The sequence below is a fragment of the Gigantopelta aegis genome, chromosome 4 (genome assembly GCF_016097555.1).
Source record: "Gigantopelta aegis isolate Gae_Host chromosome 4, Gae_host_genome, whole genome shotgun sequence".
Taxonomy (NCBI): Eukaryota; Metazoa; Mollusca; class Gastropoda; order Neomphalida; family Peltospiridae; genus Gigantopelta; species Gigantopelta aegis.
The window spans coordinates 38975796-38991767 of NC_054702.1; the positions used below are offsets into that span (position 1 = coordinate 38975796).

The 15972-nt window shown below is 39.7% G+C and overlaps 2 protein-coding genes across 5 annotated transcripts in view; one reads left to right on the forward strand and one right to left on the reverse strand.

Moving 5' to 3' along the window:
- LOC121370526 (probable beta-D-xylosidase 2) overlaps positions 1-15972 on the forward strand; it is a 165648-nt gene that overhangs the window by 15599 nt on the left and 134077 nt on the right. The window lies entirely within an intron of this gene.
- LOC121369826 (circumsporozoite protein-like) lies at positions 7446-8330 on the reverse strand. The gene has a single exon (XM_041494899.1). The coding sequence runs from the start codon at positions 8328-8330 to the stop codon at positions 7446-7448; it is 885 nt and encodes a 294-aa protein (XP_041350833.1).

Consider the following 15972-nt stretch of genomic DNA (forward strand, 5'->3'; position numbering starts at 1 on the left):
ATCGACTAAATTTATCAACTGAACATTACTCAAGCGTACATCCTAACATACTCGGTTTGAAAATGCTTGTGAATTGGTCATTTAATCCTTGTATTATATTTATGTTCCTGTCATCCTGGGACATCGTGCACTCGATACCATTTTTTTATTTTTTAATTAATTCGAGCTACTTCCGCCTGTACGTTAGGGTGTATACCACCAAATCAAATCGCATAGATGACAATGGTAACACATGTGGCTAAAGCTAGTAACACAATCATTATGTCCGTAAACTGAGTGATCCGTTTATCGAATCCGACAAACCATGGCACAAATTTCCGAAAGAAAGAAAGAAATGTTTTATTTAACCAGGACTACCAACCTAATGAAAATATTTTTCCGGAATTTTCTGATATTTTCATTTTTATGTGCGCGAACGCCCTTTTCAAAACAATAATTTAAAGCACGCGAAAACGCTATTTTCATAAAAGTAATTTTAAACAGCGCGAAAAATATCGTGCTTGACATATATTTGCAAAATAACAATATAAATGAGTATATAATTATTTATATGTGAATTGGAACTTTCCCATAAAAAGACACCCCTTCCCACCTACACACGCACACACACACACACACACACACACCAAAAAATCATCAATACGGGCCCGTAGAACAGATTTTCAAAAGTGTGTGTGTGTGGGGGGGGGGGGGGGGGGGCTAATTTTTATGGCTGAGCCCCCTAGCCCCCCCTCAGCCCCCAGCTCCTACGGGCCTGTAATAAGGTTCACACACAAAAAAAAACACCTTAAAAACTCACTTTATTACCAAATATTATCTTACAGTTCAACGACTCCCACCTACAGATTAGCAATAAAGTGACGAACAAACTTGCGACCAATTATATTTTTATTTGAGTAACCATTAAGCAGGACTAAACATCTCATTTGGAGAATAGCTAATACTTGTAGGTAGAACATAGTTGTACAGCCTTGTTGTATTTTAAGACCTTATAATGTAAATGAAATAAATTTAACAGATGAATAAATTCTGTAGTTATCATTTTCGTTGAACTGGAAAAATAATGAAAATGACAAAGTTTAAACGAATGTATTCTGTTATCACCATTTTAATTATACCAGTAGCTATTAACTACCAGTAACATTTATTTAGCTACTTTTATTTCAGTTCATGACCGAGGCAAACAGGTCCCTTTATGTTTTCAGTTTGCTACAATGTATTATTGTTCAAGTTAGTTAAAGTTAAATCGTCTTAACATCAATTTAGTTTCAAGAATAAACAAACTCCATAAACCTATGAATGTCCGAATAAATCATGTAGTGTGTCAATTCCAGTCATTATTATCTGGATTACTGATTTTATTTTATGTTCTTGTTTAGAAACATTAGTGCATTAGTGATTAATATGTGAAATATTTGTTATCGCGAACTCAAATATTATCAATGTAATGGTATTTAACGTTAAACATAGGATCATTGTGGTATTAGAGCGGGAATCTTTGCCTGCCTGGTGGTAGGCAGAAATTCTGTGTATTCGTTATCTTTGACTGAGAGAGCGGCCTTCTTGGGCTAACCACTTATGATGGAATGAGTTACTTGAGAACAGGTCCAACCAAACCATCACTGCCTACAGAGTAACAATCGGACATTTGAGACATACGTTTTAAGCTAAGTTTACTAGCACACGTATTTCAAATCGATTTATAATCATTGTTTTGTGTTTTCATCTAGCTATTACTACCTACGTTATACGTTAAAGTTTAAACAGTGTTGCCGTGACATAGCGTTTATGACAACAAAAACAAAAAAAAACCGCTGTTCAGTACACTCACCCACCACCTGTAACACTACAAAACGTACACACCCACACACCCCTCCAGCGTTACGTAGTATTTGGTGGCCCCCGATGTCTAGGATGGGCCGTAGCCCAGTGGTAAAACACTCGGTCGGACGCGTGGTAGGTCTAGGATCGATTCCATTCGGTGCCTCATTGGGCTATTTCGCATTTGCGTATGTGCACCACGACTGGAATAGCAAAGGTCGTGGTTGTGCTACTAATGAGAAAATGTAGTGGGTTTGCTCTCTAAGACTATATATCAAAATTACCAAACGTTTGACATTCAGTAGCCAATAGTTTTGTTCTGCTCTATATAAAGATAAAAAATGTAACCTGTGCCATTCCACTAGAGGCTCTGCATACGTCCCCAACCCTCCAGATATCGTGCCAATTCCACAGGCCCAATGGGCCATATATATAAGCTATGTGCTTTGGACCTATATCTTTAATCTCTTTGGTAATGAATTCATGTTTATAGAAGAAAAACAATTTAGAAACAAAATAGCCACACTGGCAGTATTTTATTTTATGAATGCAAATGAGATAGTTGGGCTTTCGTGGGGTTTTATTTAAAGTACGTAAGTCCCCTCCTCCTAACTTATATATACCGGCCATCGGTGGCGTCGTGGCAGGCCATCGGTCTACAGGCTGGTAGGTACTGGGTTCGGATCCCAGTCGAGGCATGGGATTTTTAATTCAGATACCGACTCCAAACCCTGAGTGAGTGCTCCGCAAGGCTCAATGGGTAGGTGTAAACCACTTGCACCGACCAGTGATCCATAACTGGTTCAACAAAGGCCATGGTTTGTGCTATCCTGCCTGTGGGAAGCGCAAATAAAAGATCCCTTGCTGCCTGTCGTAAAAAAAGAGTAGCCCATATAGTGGCGACAGCGGGTTTCCTCTCAAAATCTGTGTGGTCCTTAACCATATGTCTGACGCCATATAACCGTAAATAAAATGTGTTGAGTGCGTCGTTAAATAAAACATTTCTTTCTTTGTGCATGTAAAAGACCCCTTACTACTAACGGAAATATGTAGCAGGTTTTCTCTTTATGTTATTGTTCTCAAAACACTGGCGTGTGGCCGTCTTTCAGACTTTCACAACTGGGAAAAAACCATTTTCAGTTTCATAAATTCATTGATCCGAGAATTTTTGTTTATCTACCAGGGGCGGAGGGATGTATCATGCCTGTGCTAATATTATATAAGTAAACATAGCATCAATAAATTATAATTCCCCCACTGAATATGTATAAAATTAAATCTGTAAACTTTGAAAATTTCAATTAATAATGAATGTGTATATGTGAGAAACAATATGTAATCCTCATCAACACACCCACTTCAGTAAAATGAATTCAGCCACGTGACCTAGTTTTTACAACATTATCTGATGCGACAAAAGGCTAGAAACACGACAAATAAAAAGTAAACCTTGTTGTAGCTAGTAATAAAACATTTAGTATCAACAATGCAACATGTTTTGAACAGTATTTCTTATTATTTGATCGTATTTTGTAGCTTTACGTTAAGCAGTTCACTATTGAATAGTAGACTGTAGACTTGCAAATGGCGCTTATGCATACCACGAGGCATATCTATCTAACAAAATTGGTTGAAAGCATGTTTGGTGACTAAAAATCAACATTAAAAAAACTTTCTTAATTTTTTTTCGCCAAATCGAAAATTGTTTTACCAATTTTTATTATTTTTTGTAATTTGCGACTTTGACGAACAACAGGGCGAGCCCTGCAAATGACCAATATCGCACGTGTGTTGCGAACAACAAACTACAGGTGTTACAGGTGGTGGGTGACAACGTTTTGAGATTCTAGATACTTTGGGAAATTCCGTTATTTTTTCAAAGATTTGTTAATGGAACACAAACAATCATTACAATTGGATACTTTTTAAATAATTTCTCGAAATTATGTATTTTGTTTCATGACACTGATAATTTATTTCTCGGAAATTTCCGTAAAGTCATCGTCCACGGAAAGTCCCGAAGTATACCGGTACAGTAAAAAAACGTACCGGTACGTACCACGACAGAAAAAAATACCGGTATACCGGTAATACCGCACACCTCTATGGGCTACTCTTTTCGATTAGCGACAAGGGATGTTTTATATGCACGATCCCACAGACAGGGTAGTACATACCACGGCCTTTGATTACCAGTTGGTGCACTGGCTGGAACGAGAAATAGCCCAATGGGCCCACCGACGGGGATCAATCCCACACCGACCGCGAATCGAGCGAGTGCCTTACCACTGGGCTACGTCCCGCTCCTTAAATTTCCGAAACCAAGGATTACCGAGGACAACTCTCAAAGATTCTTACACCAGTCAGACCAAATGAAAAGTGTTTTTTTTATTATTATCTTCTTCTTTATATTATTATCTTATTTACAGGAATAAATAAAACTTGCAAGTATATAATGTGATCTGGTCTGCTAAGGTCTCATGGTTGATCTTAGGTCCCATGTCAGGGTTGAAAATTAATGTGAAAACCATGGTCTGCAGCAGGGCCAGTTCAAGACAAATCTTACTGGCCCTTCTCAAATTCAAGTAGCCCTTCAATTATCACATTGAAATTTAACTGCACAGCCAAAATAAAAACAAGAATGTTCTTTGTTGAATAATAACAATGTGCTCATCGTATATAGTCCGTTTGCTTCAACGGTAAACCGATAAATAATGATATATGTTTTTAACCCATGCCATCTCAAATAATTTCTTTTTTTTCTCTCTTTTTTTATTTAAAGAAATCCCATATAAATAAAAATGTTTCTTTACAACTATACAGATTAAATCTCATTTTTTAATACAGGAGTGAAGACAAAATGCTAGAATAGCCAAGATATGCAACTTGACTTGCATTGTTTATGAAGTAAAATATAATGCAGTACAAGGAGATTAATGGTAGAACTGCGAGTGCTTTAAATAAACTAGTCTAGGACTGGCAGTCCGCCTTGTGGCGATGCAAGAGGGATGACATACACTTTGTGGCGATTCAATATGGGTGAAATATCCAGTAACGGATTTCCTCCAGAGTTGCTGTCCTCCTATAGGCGAGACACTAGATAGAGATCCAAGGAATCATCCACTATTTTGCCAAATCGTAATTCGCTGCATTGTACAGGGATATGGCTCTGATTATGTATTACAGTTTTGTCGGGGTTTTGTTTTTTGTTGTTTTTGTTCTTGGGGTTTTTTTATATAGTTTTTTTGAAGGGTGTGGTGCCATACGGCCGTCCTCTTTTAATTTTCACCCAGCAAGAACACTTGGATGTTCTATCAATTGCCGTAAAATCTATATTAGAAAAGAAGATTTAACCTTAAGATTAACATGCTAATTGATCGGTTCCCCTTTCACGCAAACGGACAACAGCCTAAAAAAAAAAAAATGTTTTCCTCAGTGTGTGTCTTTGTGCACACGTGGTTTAATTTTGATATTGTGAATGCAACAGTAATAGGCTTCTAATAAAATAAATATCGAAAGAAAAATAAATCTGAAAAACAAAACCCCAAAAGAACAGAAAACAACTTCATTACGCTCTTCCCGTTACACAGTGACATATGAGGAACATACTTATTGTTTATTATAGTAATATTTGGACGGTTATGTCATCATGTAAGCCTTGGTGTCTGGTCTGTTCTTATTGCATGCAAATCGCTTAAACTTAAAACAATACCGACAACGACAGACAATTAACTGACCTTTGAAATAATCCCTGTAGTACTGGACAATCCCACTGTTATTTTTATATGCGCGCATGCGCACACATTAGAGTGAGTTAAAACTACAATATAAGCTAATTAAATATGATAAATTTTTACCATACTTCAATGAATAAGAATTGTCAAAAAATAAATAAATAATTAATGTGTATCCAGTCCACTCCAATAAGCCGACGACTTCCAGATTTTAAAAATACATGCAATGTCTGCAATACGTTTTGAGGTCTATTTTTAGAAAGACCCGGCCTAAAACTACAGAAGCTTAGTCTGGCGCTGTCAAAATATAATGTGTTTTGTCACGTTCTATTCAGTTTCAGTGCGTTTCTTCATTTTTAACTAGTATACTCGCCGGACCCTAAAATTGATGGTCACCCAACGGACTACCTTTGTAACATTGTTAGTCGCCCTTAGCCAATAAAGGCGACCGGGCGACTGCTAATTTTCAACCCTGATACATTCGATCCGGTTGTCATTGGCATATAAAGAGTGGTCCAGGATGATTATGAACATTTGATTGGGATTCAGAATGCCATATTCTGTCTTCACCACACACATTAAGTGATGAATAGGCAGCGTCACAAAAAGGCATACAAGAAAAATGTACGTACGAAAAATAAGCAAAACGCCATATCACAAATCGTCAAAAGTCCACTCACGCAGCAACTGAGTAACTATAGAGAGGTTCGAAGTGCTCGCTCGAGGTGCTTGTGTCGCGGGATCGAACCACCTTGGTGGATCCATTCAGCTGATTTGTTTTTTTTCTCATTCCAACCATTGCACCACAACTGGACAAAAGCCGTGGTATGTTTTCTTCCTGTCTGTGGGAAAGTGCATATAAAAGATCCCTTTCTGCATTAGAAAACATGTAGCGGGTTTCCTCTGATGACTACGAGTCAGAATTACCAAATCGTCACCTTATTATGAAGAGGTCGTAAGTGACAGTTTCTTGTTTTTGAGAAAACACGAAAAATATGTTTCATCCCTTTTGGAAAAATCAGACTTATTTTAATATGCAAATGCATTAATGGTTTTATTTATGACCTAAGGAGACATTAATGGTTACATATACCTTTCTTCGGTAAGTTATGTAATCTTTGTAAAATTTCACTTACGTCCTTACCATTCTCAAAGATTCTAAAGGACATCTGAAGTATAATTACGTACGACGTTTGTATATTTGTTTTGAAACAAAATAAATCAACATAATTAAATCAACATTCATCATTTTTCAAGGTTTTTAACACCAGGTGATTTGCATCGCCCTTCTCTTGCAGACTGGCCTGTTTCTGAACGGTGGCTCAATGTATATGTCACTGTTTTTTCCCCAATACCTAGCGTCTTCAGAAATACTGTCTTGCACACTTTAACCCTCCTGTCGTTAATAGTGAAAAAGTAATGCAGAGTACTATTGCGCCTGGTGTCTGCCATTTTCTTCTTGTTGACTTCCTTTATACATACATGGCTGGCTATGTAATCATGCTGTCTTCGTCTCCCATTTGCCAATAACTCTGAAAAATCCTGTCTCTATCATCATCAGGCAAAATATCATTACATCTGTTAACGCATCTACTGCATCGGTGATAGATGATCTTCCTTTCCGGAACTACAGTCGCTTTTCGCGATGTGTATTCTTTACTTTCATTCCTGGCTCTTTTCCTTACACTCTGCTTCCATTCACTTACATTTCGCACTCTTTTTCTGCCATGTCCCTTTAGTTCTACATCATTCCCTTCATTCATGTCTCTGTCATCACCTCCATTAGGCTCTGCTTCGTCCCCAACATTCGGCTTTCCATCATCCCCAACATTCAGTTCTGTTTTGTCATCAACATTCGGCTCTGCTTCGCCACCAACACCCGATTCTCCATCATCCCGAACACTCGGCTCTGTTTTGTCCCCAACATTCGGCTCTGCTTCGTCCCCAACATTCGTTCCCAACATTCAGCTCTGCTTCGTCCCCAACATTCGGCTCTGCTTTGTCCCCAATATTCGGCTCTGCTTCGTCACAGACATCCGGCTCTGCTTCGTCCCCAACATTCAGCTCTGCTTCGTCCCCAACATCCGGCTCTGCTTCGTCCCCGACATTCGGCTCTGCTTCGTCCCCGACATCCGGCTCTGCTTCGTCCCCGACATTCGGCTCTGCTTCGTCCCCGACATCCAACTCTGCTTCGTCCCCAACATTCGGCTCTGCTTCGTCCCCGACATCCGGCTCTGCTTCGTCCCCAACATTCGGCTCTGCTTCGTCACAGACATCCGGCTCTGCTTCGTCCCCAACATTCGGCTCTGCTTCGTCACAGACATCCGGCTCTGCTTCGTCCCCAACATTCGGCTCTGCTTCGTCACAGACATCCGGCTCTGCTTCGTCCCCAACATTCGGCTCTGCTTCGTCACAGACATCCGGCTCTGCTTCCTCCCCAACATTCGGCTCTGCTTCGTCACAGACATCCGGCTCTGCTTCGTCCCCAACATTCGGCTCTGCTTCGTCACAGACATCCGGCTCTGCTTTGTCCCCAACATTCGGCTGTGTTTTGTCACAGACATCCAGCTCTGCTTCATCCCCAACATTCAGCTGTGCTTTGTCACAGACATCCGGCTCTGCTTCGTCCCCAACATCTGGCTCTGCTTCGTCCCAAACATTCGGCTCTGCATTGTCACAAACATCCGGCTCTGCTTCGTCCCCAACATTCGGCTCTGCTTTGTCACAAACATCCGGCTCTGCTTCGTCCCCAACATTCGGCTCTGCTTTTGTCATAAACATCCAGCTGCTTCGTCCCCAACATTCGGCTCTGCTTTGTCAAAAAGATCCGGCTCTGCTTCGTCCCCAACATTCGGCTCTGCTTTGTCACAAACATCCGGCTCTGCTTCGTCCCCAACATTCGGCTCTGCTTTGTCAAAAACATCCGGCACTGCTTCGTCCCCAACATTCGGCTCTGCTTTGTCACAAACATCCGGCTCTGCTTCGTCCCCAACATTCGGCTCTGCTTTGTCACAAACATCCGGCTGCTTCGTCCCCAACATTCGGCTCTGCTTTGTCAAAAAGATCCGGCTCTGCTTCGTCCCCAACATTTGGCTCTGCTTTGTCACAAACATCCGGCTCTGCTTCGTCCCCAACATTCGGCTCTGCTTTGTCAAAAACATCCGGCACTGCTTCGTCCCCAACATTCGGCTCTGCTTTGTCACAAACATCCGGCTCTGCTTCGTCCCCAACATTCGGCTCTGCTTTGTCACAAACATCCGGCTCTGCTTCGTCCCCAACATTCGGCTCTGCTTTGTCAAAAACATCCGGCTCTGCTTCCTGGTCAACATTTGTCTCAGCTTCGCCACCAACACCCGATTCTTCATCATCCCCGTTATTCGGCTCTACTACATCACGATCAACCTGCTGGTCTTCATCAATCATGCCTCCAGCTCTTTCGCTACTAGTTGTTGGTATTGTCCTTTTTTTCTGACGAGATCGTGCTTGGAATTTTCTTTTGGTCTTCCTTGGCATTGACCTTTGGGGCATGCAAATGTCGGACTCTGCAAAGTTGGACCATTTTCAATATTTTAGTCAAGACATTGTAAATAAATAAATGGGGGAGAGCCCATGTTTCTTGTATTAGGCTTGGGTTTCAGTCAAACATAGTCTAAGAAAGAACCCTCAACATTTCTCCATTAGTAGCAATCAATCTTTTATATGTGGGGAAGATATTTTGCTCTCTCTCTCTCTCTCTCTCTCTCTCTCTCTCTCTCTCTCTCTCTCTCTCTCTCTCTCTCTCTCTCTCTCTCTCTCTCTCTCTCTCTCTCTCTCTCTCTCAGTCTCTCTCTTTCTCTGTCCCTCTATCTCTCTTTCTCTCTGACTGTGACTGACTGGCTGACTATGAACGACCAACTGACTGACTGACTGACTGACTCACTCACTCACTCACTCACTCAGTCACTCACTCACAGATTGACTCAGGGAATAACTGACCAAATGAATGAATGATTGTTCGACTAAATGGACTCTCACTACATTTTAAAATAATCATCTGTCTAAAGAAAAAAAGGAAGAAATGTCTTAACGACACACTCAGCACATTTGTTTTACGGTTATATGACGTCAAACATATGGTTAAGGACCAGACAGATTTTGAGAGAGGAAACCCATTGTCACCACTTTGTGGGCTACTCTCTTCGATTAGCAGCAAGGGATCTTTTATATACAGCATTCCACAGACAGGGTAGTACATACCTTGGCCTTTGATATACCAGTCATGGTGCACTGGCTGGAATGAGAAATAGCCCCAGCGACGGGGATCAATCCCAAACCGACCGCGCATCAAGCGAGCGCTTTACCACTGGGCTATTATTAATATTTTCACTAACCTAATACAGGCCCTAAAACAATGAAAGTTACACCATGTACTTTTTTATAATTAGTTTTCGTTAGCATTTTGTTTACTGTACTTATCATTATCGCTACTCAATTCTGACTCTAGATCAGACTTTGTAGGTTTATATTCATCTTCAGATGAATAAACAGGATCTGAATCATCTGAATCAGTTAATGATTTGAGAACTTGGCTGACAGTAAACAACTGTTTTCTTCTTGAAGCCATGCTCTCTGAAACAGGAAACTGGTACTAAGCATGCTCAGTAGTCACTTAGACCTTATCTTACTAAATTAATTTTACTTGCAACCTTGTGTTACTGAACAAACCTAGTACATCATCAGTTACTACCCAATACTTTGACCCATATGTTAATAACAATTGCCCCAATTACGACCATTGTATGCCAACAATAGGTGGCACCACTGAAGATTCATATGAAACAAAAACATTGATTTTGGCAATTTGGTCAGTTACGACCTTTTCATACTAAGGTGACGAAATGTTTGACATCCAATATCCGTTGATTAATTAATCGATGTGCTCCAGTGGTGTTGTTAAACAAAACAAACTTTAGTTCGAAGTGCACCCCCAACTTTTCATTCCACAGTTACGTTACCAATCTTGCCATGTGACGATATTGGTTTTCATAAAAATGTTATTTCATCTAGTCAGTAAATTCCTGTAATTTAATTCGAATTAAGTCGATTTTAATGTGATAAGGAAGCACACTGTAAAACCTCAAGCATATTTTAAGGAATTAATTCTTGTATGGGACGTTTACACAGTTCATATTATTTACTTACATAAATGTACTGACATAAATGTAAGTATTGTTTTCTTCTTTTGTTTTGTTTGCCTCCCCCTACACGGTTTCTGCCAGAGGGCAAAACGGGTGTGGCGCCATATCCAAACAATTTTGAAATTTTTATATATTTTTTTTAAGTTAACCTTTTGACAAAACTAATTACTCTTATTATTACTGAATGATTTTCTTAACCCTAACCCTAAACGTAACCCATTATTTTGTCTGGAGGAGGCAGGGACTTGACTGGTTGAATTCAGTTCCATAGCGCCATACCCAAACATTTCTGGCAGAAACACTGCCTTAGATCTGCCACTGTATACCATGGCCATCGAATACCACTACATGGTTATGTGTTTAGTATATGTCTTATAAATAAGGCTCCTATAGGTAGTACTAAACCAAATAACTTCCGGCTGGGTCAAAGTTCGAGGTGCAGCGAACTTTTGATAGAGAAGTGAACACCACAAGTCCTGCGATTGGTGATAAATGTGTGTTGGTTGTGATAGAAAATAATTTCATCTGTGTAAAAAAAAAAATGCAATTTTATTTCATCTAGTACCAATGTGTCAAGTAGTCTTGTGCTTGAAGCATGTATGGGGTACCTGTGAAAAAAAGTACTCGAATTTTGTGCGGAACTAGGGTAGTCATAGACACTACCCGTTATCTCAGAAATGAGCAGCTTGACCCCCATTTTTTCTGATTCACTTTAAGTGTGAGGTGTGGTAGTATTTATATCTGTGACGTTTATGTCGATTGATACGCTGCAGATAGCAGTTTTAGCCACATTGGTTACTATTGTCGCCTATGGGATTTGATTTGGTAGTATACACCCTTTACCCATGGATGATAAACTTGGGAACAACAGGTTCTGTTCACATGCGTTGAAGTTCTCTGGCAAAACAGAAACTTTTTTGGAAGATATAAGTGACATTATTATAAGTCAGAAAAATAATTCTTGAATGAATGTTTAATGTCGGCTATGGGGTGAAGAGTCAGATATAAGTATTTACTAATTGGAAATATACTTCCATGGAGGTGAAAAAAACCTAATTTTAATGATTAATTTTTAGGTGTGTAAAGTGGTTCGGGGATTGGGGGTATTGACGACCATTACATGATTTTAAAGGGGGAATGGTTTTAGTGTTGCAAAACACTACTTGGGGTGGCGGGATATAAAAAAAATTATCCTATAAAAATTGCTAGTTGACATTTCCGTGGGTGGGATGTAGCCCAATGGTAAAACGCTCGCTTGATGTGCGGTCGGTTTGGGATCGATCCTCGTCGGTTGGCCCATTGGGCTATTTCTCGTTCAAAGGCTGTGGTATGTACTACCCTGTCAGTAGGACCGTGCATATAAAAGACCCCTTGCTGCTAATCGAAAAGAGTAGCGACAGCGGGTTTCCTCTCTCAATATCTGTGTGGTCCTTAATCATATGTCCGACGCCATAGATCCGTAAATAAAATGTGTTGAGTGCATCATTAAATAAAACAATTGCTTCTAAAACGCACCCCTCTAAACACTGGATCCTGTCTAAATGTGATAAATACCGGACCCCCAGCATGATCAGGTTAGACAGGTTTCAATGTTTAACCAATATTATAACCAACAACACATAAAACAAAATCGCAATAAACTTCAAATGCATTTATTCACATGTACCGGCCTCGGTGGCGTCATGGTTAGGCCATCGGTCTACAGGCTGGTAGGATCCTGTCTAAATGTGATAAATACCGGACCCCCAGCATGATCGGGTTAGACAGGTTTCAATGTTTAACCAATATTATAACCAACAACACATAAAACAAAATCGCAATAAACTTCAAATGCATTTATTCACATGTACCGGCCTCGGTGGCGTCATGGTTAGGCCATCGGTCTACAGGCTGGTAGGTACTGGGTTCGGATCCCAGTCGAGGCATGGGATTTTTAATCCAGATACCGACTCCAAACCCTGAGTGAGTGCTCCGCAAGGCTCAGTGGATAAATGTAAACCACTTGCACCGCCCAGTGTTCCATAACTGGTTCAACAAAGGCCATGGTTTGTGCTATCCTGCCTGTGGGAAGCGCAAATAAAAGATCCCTTGCTGCTAATCGGAAAGAGTAGCCCATGTAGTGGCGACAGTGGGTTTCCTATCAAAATCTGTGTGGTCCGTAACCATATGTCTGACGCAATATAACCGTAAATAAAATGTGTTGAGTGTGTCGTTAAATAAAACATTTCTTTCTTTTTTTTATTCACATATTCACCAATAGAATATAATAAAATGTCATCCAATATACATCAGTTTTGCACTTACCATAGTTTGACACCCAATAGCCGATGTGTTTTTCGTGCTGGGGTGTCGTTAAACATCTATTCTATTCTATTGGTTAGAGTATTCATTTACCATAGTTTGACACCCAATAGCCGATGTGTTTTTCGTGCTGGGGTGTCGTTAAACATCTATTCTCTTCCAATACACATCACCACATGGTAAGACAAACAAAACAAAACAGAAGAAAACAATACTTCTATTAATGTCAGTACATTTATGTAATTAAATAATATGAATTGTGTAAACTTCCCAAACGAGAATTAATTCCTTAAAATATGCTTGAGGCCTTACAGTGTGTGGTTCGTTAATTGTTGCATTAAAATCCATTATGTACAACAGAAAACTTCATTCCGTAAAAACATGAAGCACAACGGAGGCGTGTTAATTTACGTGTCACTGATTTCCATTGTCCCATAAAACCCCAAGCTTATAATGGGTGCCGGTATGTGGTTCCATGGTATGTTAATGGTTATTATTCGACTCCCCTCCCCCTATTAATATCATAGATAATAATTAAATGGATGCAACATCTGAGAATGTTTGCTGGGTGTGGGTAATGGAAGGTGGAGAAGGGAGGTGGTGAGTGGGTATATACGGGTAACAGAAAGTGAAGAAGGCGGGGGGGGGGGGGGGCGTACAAGTTTTTCAAAATGACCAAGGACAGAATTGAGTTTTTGTACGATACAACACAAAAACAAATATTTTTCATCCCCCCAGTTAATATTTTTAAATCATCAAAGCTTGTCTCCTTCTTTGATTGTTCAGTTTTGGTCCAGAAACCTGTCTAAACCAGATCATGAATAAACTGGAATCCTGTCAAAACCAGCCAAGTTTCATGATCCCGAATTTTCATGAACACCTGTGCACCCTAGTTTTTGAAGAAAGCAAGCATAATATTTCTTTACAACATTTCAAGTATCAGTTCACAATGTTAAAACAATGTCCTTATACATACTCAACAAACTTAATCAATTAATCACACACATTGTGCTGGGGTGTCATTAAACATTCATTCATTACTTCATTCATTCCTTCATTCATTCATTCATTCATACTTATGGCATTTATCTTTAAATATGATTTTAAAAAATACAGCTTTATTTGTTGTAAGTTGTCAACATTGTGGTATGTTTTTATACCTAATGATTTAAGGAACAATTCAGAGCAAACAAAATAACAAGTATCACTACTAATGGCACCAAGGAATCCTAGGGGAATTCGGAAGTTTTCATTAATACACAAAACAAAAACTCACCATGTAAAATGTTTGCATGTATTATGGGTCACATTTTACTCGAGCAATATTTAGAAGTCACCTGTGATCAGAACTTTCTTTTCTTTCTTCACCAAAACTTGCTAAAATGACATAACACTAGTTATAAGAATTACCAAAACGTCTACTTGGCCCTAATTTTAAGACCCGGTAATCAATATCATTCTTAACATAATCACATTCAGGGGCGGGATTCATCCAAGATTTGTTTTTAGAGATGTGCAATTTTCCCTTGCTTAACATTTTAACTTTTAAGTTGTGTAATTTTTCCTCTACATTTTGAGGTGTGCGTTTTTTCCTGATGACAGATAACAGTTTTGTTATTCAGTTTCAGTGACGTCCTACTTTTCAGTTAACTTTGGATATATTTGAGAGAAAAAACCCCACTACAACTGTTCACTTCAACAGTCATACATAAAGGAAGTTCAATGTAAATATACACATGTATATGGCCCTGCATGTAGCCTACTTTCAAGTTGAAAGCACCGACCCTGGTGTAGCTTTGTGGTATATTGCAGGGTTTTTCTTTCTTTCTTTCTTTCTTTCTTTCTTTCTTTTTAACTGTAAAATTACACATTTATTATTTGCAACTTGCATCTTCTTAAATTGCTTCAGTTATAAGTTAGGGCAACTGTAATGTTTATTTATTTGTTTTGCTTAATGACACCACTGGAGCACATTGATTAATTAATCATCGGCATTTGGTCATTCTGACTCGTAGTCATCAGTGAAAATCCGCAACATTTTTCCTAATACAGCAAGGGATCTTATATATGCACTTTCCCACAGACAGGAAAGCACATACCACGACTTTTGTCCAGTTGTGGTGCACTGGTCAGAACGAGAGAAAAAACCCAATCTGCTGAATGGTGCCGAGGTGGTTTCATCCTTTGACGCAAGTACCTCGAGCGAGAACTCATCCGACTGAGCTAAATCCTGCTCCAACTGGTGGCGTCGTGGTTAGGCCATCGGTCTACAGGCTGGTAGGTACTGGGTTCGGATCCCAGTCGAGGCATTGGATTTTTAATCCAGATACCGACTCCAAACCCTGAGTGAGTGCTCCGCAAGGCTCAATGGGTAGGTGTAAACCACTTGCACCGACCAGTGATCCATAACCGGTTCAACAAAGGCCATGATTTGTGCTATCCTGCCTGTGGGAAGCGCAAATAAAAGATCCCTTGTTGCTAATTAGAAAGAGTAGCCCATGTAGTGGCGACAGCGGGTTTCCTCTCAAAATCTGTGTGGTCCTTAACTATATGTCTGACGCCATAAAATGTGTTGAGTGCGTCGTTAAACAAAACATTTCTTTCTTTCTTTCCTGGTGAATATAGTAGCTCCAGTAGGCCTTCGGATTTCATGGAAACAGTTGTTTTTAGTAGAGAGCTGATAAACAAAAATTCTTATCTATTATCTTATATCATAATCCACCTGTTGTTAACCGTACACGTTACTACAACATGTCTCTGGGTTTTGCGGAAACATTCGCTTCCGGTAGTGTGTTCGCATAAACGTATGAAACTGGAGGACCTCAAATTCGGGTAAAATGTTACAGGTATTTGGGGAAAATGTGCTAACCTGATACTTCTTCACCATGTATTTTCATCATTCTACCCTCAAAATTAATTGTAATCTGTGTAAAAATGCG